Genomic DNA, 9,635 nt, shown 5'->3' on the forward strand with positions numbered 1-9,635 from the left:
CACCCCCGACCCCGACGGCGACAGTGGCTTACTCAGCTCGTGCTGGCCAGGCAGGCTCGAGAACTCGATGACCAGCAGCTCCCGGCCGTCGAAGCTGCGCCCGATGCTGTAGGTCTTGGCTATGTGGGTGCAGCGGGCCGCCGTCTGCTTCAGCACGCGTACCATCTGGGCGTAGGAGTGGTGGGTGAAACGAAGGAAGGTTGGCGGAAGGCCCGAAGGCAGCGCCTCCTCGACGACGTCCAGGCCTCCTGGGGGAGGGACGCGGGTGCCGGGGGTCAGCTGGGGCCTGCCCGCCCCCCCTCCCCACCCCACGATGACGACAAGGGGCCCTGACCTCTCCCGGCGCCCTCACCCCGACCCACACTGCACCGTGGCAGCTTGGGGGTCGGGACCCACCTGTCTCCCTCGGATGGCTCCCCGGCCAGTCCGTGTTTGCTGGTAATGAAAGTTCTCTTTATAATGCTTAATATCAACAGCTAATAACAGCCCCCAACAGACGTATACAGCAACACAGCTCCCAGCGTTACTATGAGTAACAGTCATATGTAGGTAGTTTGGAAATTTTACGAAATACAGAACAGCAGAACACCAAGCAAGAGGCACACGGACAGAGTCCTCAACCCAAGGAAAACCTCCGTTCAGCTGCCGCCTCCTGACTTTGGGTGTCCCGGGAGCATCAAGCTGTAACTGGGGGGAGGGATGCAGGTTTCTGTTCTTTACTGTTGTTTACTCAGCATCGCGGTGGAAACAGTTTCAACATCTTGTCAGGGAGGCAGCAAGGCTCTGAAAGGCTCCTTACTGCCCACTATTCCACTACCCTCCTGAGGCCAGACGTTAGCTGTTATGACCCACACAACAGTGAGCATGCGGGGGGAAGGCGGAGAGAGAGGGAGGGGGATGGGAGCGGGAGGGGGCGAGAGAAAAGCTTTTTCCCCAATTTTAAAGTTTTCTTAGGAGAAATTCCTGGGCTTCCAGGTCGAGGGAAGGATGCTTTTTAGCACAATCCACAGGCCAGCTGGCTGTCCCCTCCCACCCACATAGGCACCCCAAGGCCGGCCCCAGTGGCCCCTGCCCACCCCCTTCCCCGGGGTCTCTGCGCAGGAAGACGCAGGTCCCCGCAGGCTGGTCCTGGGGGGAAGCACTGATGGGGAATGCTTTTCCCAAGCGTCCCACTTGCCCTGTGGTTTTGTTTCTCCTCAGAATGGTTTCCGAGGGAGAAGCAGGCAGATGGAACTGGTAATTTAGTGGCAAAATGGCCCAAAATAAACTCTCTCCAGCCCACTCTGCGGGCTCTCTCAGGGCGGGCAGGCTCAACCCCAGGGAGATGTCTGGTTTCCTTCCTCTGTTTCTCGTCCCCCACCCGGCTGTCCCCGCTGTCCACGCTTCCTGCGTCCTCACGTGCAGATGGCTCCTGTCTGCCTGCAAGGTGCCACCCACGGGCCACCGCATCGCCCAGAAGCTGCAGGTGGACGGAACCCCCCAGCCCCCCAGATTCAGCTCCAGGATCAGCCCTGAGCCCCGCACAGCCAGCGAGTGGCAGAGCTGCAACCCAGCGCTCACTGGAGGCCAGCCCAAGGCACCTCTGTGCCCCGGCCCCCGCCATCCTCAATGTCCCAGCCAGGAGCCATGGACACAGCAGGTGCCCAAGAGCTGTTTGCTGAATGGACAGATGGATCCATCCATCAGTGACTGGCCTGGCTCACACCAGCTCCACCAGGCAGGAGCCGGCCGCCTGCCGCCACTGGCCTTCCCAGAGCCTCCACTTTGCCATCTGTAAAATGGTTACACCAATATTCAGGGTCGCTGTGGGGTCTTCATGAGACGGTACGTGTATAGCACTTGGCCCCAGATCACGTGAACCTCCCCGCGAGCTCCATGACACGAGCACGTGAGAAGCCAGAAGCCGACGTCACTCTGCACCACCCCGTGTCACACACTGGCCACGTGTAGCTATTTGCATTTAAGCTCAAATTCATTAAAATCTGACCAAATCAAAATTTAGATCCTTAGTCACACTCGGGAGCCACGTGTGGCCAGTGGCTGCTGACTCGGGTGGCGGTGGCACAGAGGCTTCTACTAGTGGGGCTGCTGTGGGTTCCACTGTGCACTGGAGCTATCCCTTCTCACCCAGTCTGGAAGCCCAGCCAGGGGGTAGGGAGGCCTGCAGAGGCACTTGGCCTGCACGCCCCCCCTCCTCCAGCATCTCTACCAAGCGGGAACCCAGGAGCTCCTTGCACACCCCCCAAGACAAGGGGCTCACCACCACCTAGGGCTGCCCATTCCATCACCACGACCCAGGGCTGCCCATTCTACCTCCACTGGTTTGTCCACATGAGAAACCAAAGCCCATCTCTGCAGCCCCTCTTCCCCTCCCCTCTGGGGCTCCACAGACCCCACTTTGAGGAGTCTAGCTGCCACTCCCGGCCAGTGTGGTCTTTCAGGACTGACCACAGGCATCGCCAGGCTTTGCCAGGCAGGCCTCACGGGGGGACAGGCCCTCCTCACAACAGTGCCCTCTGTTCTCTGATGGCGGGGGAGGGGTGCCGTCGAGGACTCACACATCTCTGCCCTCCCAGCCGCACACCTGCATCCAGGGCCTCCTTGTCGGCGCCCTGGCCCAGGCACTTCCCACCCGACGTGCGTCCTATCCGCCCGCCCGCCCCCCAGCTGCTCACCACCACGGGACACCAGAGCCCACCTCGCAGCTTCTCCAGGGGGTTGTAGCAGCCCTCCTCCCGGCCCACGAAGTAGCGGCCGCAGTCAAGGAAGTAGGGCCACGCCATGTCGATGGCGTCGAAGGCGGGCTGGCAGGCGTCCCGTAGCTCCTCGCAGACGTGCCGGCAGGGCCTGTGCGCCCGGCCGCCCTCACACCGTGGGACCAGCACGGCACAGCCCAGCAGACGCAGGTCCGGGTTGCACTGGCCCTCCAGGAGGTGGTGCAGGACGCTCAGCAGGATGTACTCGGAGCTGGACTCTACCGCCACCCGGGACCGATGCTCCAGCAGCGTGGGGAAGGTCGTCTGGTTGTAGGAGGCGTCGCTGCAGGTCTGGAGCTGCAGGTCCACGCACGTAGCTGGGGGAGGTGGGGTCACCACGTCACTCCCTCCCACGATGGCCCACCCAGACGCCTACTAAGGGCCTGCTCTGCCCAAGCCGACCACGCTCAGGGCCGGGGCCTATGGGATGGGCACCTGCAGCCTGGCAGGGAGAGGCCAGGGCCTGTGGGAGGACCAGAGAAGGCTCCCAGGGCTCACTGGTGAGAGAGCAGGGCAGGCTGCTCTGGGTCTCAGCTTCCATGTCTGCCAAAGGGGTGCAGGAAAGCCACCCTGGCCGAGGGTCTGCCACGTTAGGGCATGTCACTGACTTCCGTATGGGGAAAAGATTTTCCTACTTAAAAAAATCTAGTCCCTCCACTTCGAATACACCCGATGCCTAAGTCTGGCAGGAGGGGCATTGAGGAAACGTGTACTTCTGAGCACCTGTCATAGGTCAGAGCCCACGCCGTCTCCCAAATCATCCCGAGATCAGTATTCCCTTCCTCGTTTTACAAAGGAGGAACTCAGGGCCAGGGAGGGAAGGGGCTTGTCCCAGCCCTGGGCTCAGCAGGTGCCGGGCACAGGACTGGGAACACACAGGACGAACAGCCAATGCAGCGGGTGTGTGCACACCTCACAGTCGGAACCCAGCCCACTTAGATCCCGCCTTGCGGGGGGGGGGGGGGAAGGGGGGAGCGGGGGAGGGGAACGGGAGGACCCCCTGCGGGAGGCCGGGGCAGAGTCAGGCGCGGGAGCCCAACTGCACAGAGGGAAGGGCCTCCTTGTCTCGTTTTGTCTGATTTCTGGCTGTTTAAAATGGGTCTGGATTTAATCGATGGGCCACCTTATTCATCACCCACTTTAGAACGGTGGGTTCCACCCCCTAAAACGCTTTGATAGTGTGAAGGACCTGCGTCACTGCTACAGAACAAAAGCAGGAAGTCCGTGTACCGTACCGCTGTCCGCAGCTGCTGCCCTGGGGCATCCACCTGGGGAGAGAAAGGGCGGTGCTATCAGGGGAGCGGACCCCTGCCCATCAGTCGTCCCCCAAATGTGCACAAAGGCACTGCTGCTTCTCACTGGGTACTGGCCAGGCCGCCAGCCCCCTGCCCACCCTCCCCTTCACAGCCACCCTCTGACGTCCACATGGCCGTCCTCCCGTATTTCACAGGAGGGGAGACTGAGTCTCGAAGAGGTCACACGACTCCCCTAACGGAAGACAGCCAGGACGAAAGAGCCCTGGCTCAGAGTGGTGGCCGATCGCTGTGGTGAGAATACTTCTACTGTGGCCAGTTTCAGCTTCCTGCAGCTGAACGAGTTCTCACCAAATTCCCAAATATTTAACAAGCAGCCCTCAGAGGCTGTGCCAGGGGCTGCACCCCCCCCCAGTGCTTCTCACCCCACGCTATTCCAAGTTCCCCCGAGACTCAGGCAGGCAGCGGCCCTCTCCCCTCCAGAACACGCTGCAGTGCACTGTCTCCTGTTTCCTGAGAAGAGGACCAACGCATGAACTGTCCTTGGAACTGTGGGTTTCAAGGGTCCTCCCCGAGGCCCAGACACATGGACCCAACAGTGAGACCCCTGGGAAGGTCAGTAAGACCAACCTCAACCAACACTACCTGCCAGGTTCCCCATCAGAGGCAGGTCCCAAGTGCTCTGTGAGAGCTAAGAGGAAAAAACCGGCTCCAAGAGACGGAAATCAGATTTAAAGCTCAGCTGGTGCAGGGGTCCTGGGAGGCAGAGGGCAGGCTGGGTGGCGGAGCGGCAGGAAACAAGAAAGCGCTGGTGGTGGGGAGGGCACTTCCCGGGTGGTGCAGTGGTTAACACTCCCAATGCAGAGGACCCGGGTTCCATCCCTGATCAGAGAACTAGATCTCACACGCATGCCGCAACTAAGACTTCACATGCCACAACTAAGGAGCCCGGCTGCAGCAACTAAGACCAGGGGCAAATAAGTAAGTAAATAAATAAATAAACAAACAAACAAATAGAAAGTGGGAAGTGGGTGCAGGGGGAGCCCAGGAGGAGCAGGGTAAGGAGGCTAGGACCAGAGGGAAAGGCTGTTTCTAACCCCGTAATCTCATCGGGAACTAGACCTGGACCACAGCAAGGGTGGGAGCTGCTTCTAGGGATTCGCCTTAAGATCTGGGGGTCGTGGAAACCTGCCTGAGCACGTCAGTCCCCAGTGGCGGGGACGCGGCGGGGGCCAGGCAGCCCCCCGTGAGGACCTCTGCACACGGTTCCCCCACCGTGGACTAGGCGGGCCAGCTCTCGAAGCTCTCATGGGATGGAGACGTTCAGGGTGCCCTCTCACCACCTGGTGAGACAAGGACTCAGGCTGTCCTAACCGGCTGGCGCCACTTGGCAAAGAAACGGGCAAGAGAATAATTTTCCTAAAGTATGCAGGCAATGGAACTGCCACCCTTAACGCAACAGAGAGGGCTGCTGCGTGCCCACCACCCGTGCCCTCGGCTACCCCGTAATGCCCGCTGGGACGAGGCTGGCGGTAAGTGAGGATACCAGGCAGTGTGAGGCACCTGCTCTCAGCCTGCAGCCTGGGAATTTCCACGCACCCGCCTGACTCCACGCCTCTATGGTCTACAGTGTCTCCAGACTTGTGCCCACTGCCCTCTGCGGAATGAGGAGACGTAAGGATGAATCAAAACGTAAGGGAAATAAAGAAGGAACCAGAAACCGGCCCAGGGCAGCTTGGAACGCTGCGCTGTTTGCTTGTCTGCGTTGATGTCAGGAGAACAGATGAAAGGATGCGATCGGAGCAGGACCCCCTGGGAGCATCCGTGCCCAGGGCTCACACTCAGAATTCACGCTCAGCTCAGCCGACCCGCCCTCACAGCCCGTGCGAGCTCGGACCCATACGGACGCCACGACTCAGTCAGCTCAGGAGCCCGAGGCCTCCCTAGGCGGATGGCTCCAGCCAAGGCCCCCGCCCCCTCCTTATGCCTGCACCCACCACGCCGAGGCTGCGCCTGCCGTGTGCCCAGGCCAGAGCCGAGGGGGGCAAACCTGAAGATTTGCTCAGATTCTCGGCAGGCGCTCAGTGGGCAGAGACCCCGCTGGCCCCGGGGCCTGTGCTGGCCTCAGGCAAGCGCGTGGCGGGGAGGCCGGAGCACAGTGACTCCCACGCCTGCTCCTTCAAAGCCATCAGATGCCACACGGTCGCCTGGACTTGAGTGGATTTGACAAGTGGATCCTCCCCGTTTCACGTGGCTTCGAGCCTCCCTGAGTCACAGATGAGAAAACAGAAGTTCGGGAATTAAGCTCCTCTCTGTGCCTCAGTCTTCTCATCTGTAAAATGCGGATGATAATAAGAGTGCCCACTGTTGTTGGAGGGTCCGATGAGGTGGTGCTGAGGCCAGGGCCTGGGCCCAGTAAGGGCCCAACACACAGTGGCTCAGGGTCGCACGGGGAGAAGGAGGGAAAGCCTGTTGTGACCCTCCTGCCAGACAGCGATGCCCAGTGGGAGGACAAGGCCACGGCATCTGGTGACTTGGTCACCAACACTTCCAGGGTGGGCACCAGCAGCAAGACAGAGAGATGGGTGGACTGGTTTCCTGCGGCTGCCATAACGAAGAACCACAAATTGGAACAACATTGTTCCTCTTACGGTTCTGGAGGCCAAAAGCCCGAAATCAAGCTGCTGGCAGGCCACACCCTCCACAGGGTCCGGGGAGGGTCCTCCTGCCTCCTCCAGCTTCCACCCCCAGCAACCCTTGGCTGTGGCCACATCACCCTGCTCTCTGCCTCTGTCACCACACGTCCTTCCTGGTGTGTCTGTGTCCAAATTTCCTCCTTCTTCTAAGGACAGCAGTCATTGGATTCAGGGCCCACCCTAAAGCAGTGCAACCTCCTTTTAATGTGACCATACCTGCAAAGACCCTGTTTCCCAAGAAAGTCACAGTCACAGGAAGGGGGAAGGGGGGCTAGGACTTCAACATATCTTTGGGGGACACAATTCAACCCATAACGATAAGCAAGCCCCAGGGGGTGCCTTTGGGGAGCTCGGGCTGGAGGTGGTGTCGAGAGAGGACACACCATGCAGTACGGTAGCCACTAGCACTTAAAAAAGAATGTAAAACAGTTCATTCTTAATTTTTACATTGATGACAAAACACTGAAACAATGTTTCAGATATATTGGGTTAAATCAAATGTGTTATTAAAGTTAATTTCGCCTGTTTCTTATTATCTCGCTCGTGTGGCTTCTGGGAAATGTGAAATGATGTATGTAGTTGGCATCGTTCTGTTGGGCAGCGCTGGTCCCAAGGCTGCTTTTGAGCCGTCCACACGTGACCGTTACACCTCTTGACCACAAGGTGTCAGCATGTCTTCAACGAAGGGAGCAACATTGACCTGGGGCTGAAGGTCTTCGAGACGAGGAACGATAATAGAATGAGGTAAGAGAGGTCGGGCCATCTGCCCAAGACCACACAGCAGTGTAGAGGACTCAGGATTTGAACCCAGATCTGCCTGGCCCCTAGGAGCATGAAAGTTGCCTCAAACCCCAGGCTCTCGATAAAGACCTGAGGGAGGCAAGGGACAGGCCGGGGGAAAGGTCTGGGCCCGCTCTGAGCCCTGGGACGGTGAGGACGTGGATATAGTCCTGGACATAAAAGCCTGGACTCTAGCTGCCTGGCCCTGCCCACGTCAGCGTGCGGTCTGGAAAAGGCACTGGGTTTCCACGGACCACACATGCTCATCTGTAAGGAGAAGATCCAACCAGAGGAAGGAATTATTCTAGAAACAGTCACTGATGCCACCATGGAGTGGAGGACAGAGATCCACCCTGCTCATCCCTCCAGGTGAGGAAGGGGCAACCTGGGCCCAGAGGAGGGGGCTGCATTTCTCCCTGGAAAAAGGGGAGGTCAGGGAGAGCTTCCTGGAAGAAGGGACTGTAATCCCTGACAAGCCTATAATTCTAGACATTTCCTGGGGCCTCAGGGGTTCAGGGGAGGGTCCATCCATGACACCACGCAAGTTCCATCTGCATCCCGTGCACAGATGTGCAGGCGTGCGTGTGAACACACACACACACCCATACACACTCCGCCTGGCCCGGGTCTTTCTGTAGCAAGTGGGGGAGGAAAAAGGTGAAGCGGGGGGTAGAGGAGGAGAGAAAATTCAATTTGGGCTGAAGGAGAAGAAAGGGAAAAGATGGCCCTTGGCACATTTCAGAGGCATTTTGCTCCTGGCACACCCACTTGGCTGGTGCCCGCAAGTTCTCAGGTATCCACAAACCTCCAGCGCTCCAGAGATTCCGAATCTGACACGCCCAGACCCCTGTGCCCCAGGGGACCCCCGTCCTCCAGGGGCACAGATGTCTGCTGCTGCTAAGAACCCTGAGGGCAGCGGACTAGATACACCCTCACCTTTAAACGTAAAGGAAAAGCGAGGCCCACTCCAGAACGGGAGGTGTGGTCAGGACCGGAGCCCGGGCCCCCAGCTGGCCCCCGCCTCAGCCCGGCACCCCACACTCCCAGGCGCACAGCCCCGGGAGGGTCCCTGGCTCCCGACACTCTCCCCCTCCCCCTGCCCCAGAATCCTACCCCCTCCTCCCCGGCCCTCTGCGCCCACTTCCGGAGACGCTGTTGTCCAGGCCGCAGAGATGGGAGGGAGGGGTCAAGAGTGTGCCCTGCCCAGAGGCCGCCCCCCTCCTGGAAGGACCGGGGACCGGGGACCTCGGACGACCTCTCCTCCTGCAAAGTTCTGGCATCCGCTCCCTCGGACCCCACCTGCAGGGCGCCCTGCTCGCTGTGCCCAGACCGAGAAGAAGCCCCTGCCAGAGCACTGGGTACCTCCGCTGCCCACAAGCTGCCTGTGCGTTCCGCCCGGGGGTCCCAGCCTGGATGCGCTCAGAGAGCCGGCTGCCCCCTCCTGCGCAAACCCCGAGGTCCAAGGTCACAGGGTGCCCACTTGGGGACCATGGGTCACGCGGGGGATAGTTCCCGGTTCCGGGGCGCCGAGTTCCACCCCAGGGCGCGGGCCGTACGGCCTTACCCGCGGCGTCCGGGGTGGGCTCGCACCAGGGCCGGGCGGCGGCGAGGACCAGCATCGCGAAGAACAGCGGCGGCGGCGGGGGCCGCATGGTGGGCGGCGGGCAGGGTGGCGGGCAGTGATGTGGCACTCGGGCCGGGGCGCAGCGCCGCGCGGGCTCCCGCCCCCCACGAGCGCGGAGTCGGATTACAGCACGGCGGCGCCAGGAGCCGCGCAGAGCGATGCGGCGGGAGGGACCAAGGAGCGCGCAGCCCGCTTCCGGGCCGATGCTCCGCCCCGAGCGGTGGGTGCCCCCCTTGGGGCTCGGTTTCTGCCTCCCCCCTGACCTCCAGATCCCCTGCTGATCCTGCCTACGAACCCTGATTCCTGGACCCGAGGGGTCTGTGGGCAAGACGGGGTCCTGGCCCGTGCTGGACCCAACTGGCGGGGAGCCAGGCCAAATCAGCCCCAGCTCTGGGCCTGGGTCCCAGGAGAGGAGTGATGGAGTGTCCCCACCTCCCCTCACCGTCACAGGCTGTGGATGCACCTGAAGGGTCGGGGTGGGGGGGAGCGGTCAGGTACCAGGAAGGGCAGGCAGCTCCTCGGTAGC

General features: G+C 60.8%; 1 protein-coding gene across 1 annotated transcript in view; it reads right to left on the minus strand.

The window, feature by feature from the left end:
* Positions 1–9,415, minus strand: part of CPZ (carboxypeptidase Z) — a 24,126-nt gene extending 14,711 nt beyond the window's left edge. Inside the window, exons 1-4 of the mRNA XM_022554830.2 lie at positions 9,050–9,415; positions 3,992–4,024; positions 2,699–3,073; positions 33–248 (exon numbers count right to left, since the gene is read on the minus strand). Coding sequence (XP_022410538.2) covers positions 33–248; positions 2,699–3,073; positions 3,992–4,024; positions 9,050–9,137 — 712 coding nt within the window. The 5' untranslated portion in view covers positions 9,138–9,415. The remainder of the gene's footprint in view (positions 1–32; positions 249–2,698; positions 3,074–3,991; positions 4,025–9,049) is intronic.
* Positions 9,416–9,635: the final 220 nt, after the last annotated feature.

Source organism: Delphinapterus leucas, chromosome 5 (genome assembly GCF_059928025.1).
Source record: "Delphinapterus leucas isolate spDelLeu-1000000601 "Yukka" chromosome 5, BTC_Dleu_Yukka2, whole genome shotgun sequence".
NCBI lineage: Eukaryota > Metazoa > Chordata > Mammalia > Artiodactyla > Monodontidae > Delphinapterus > Delphinapterus leucas.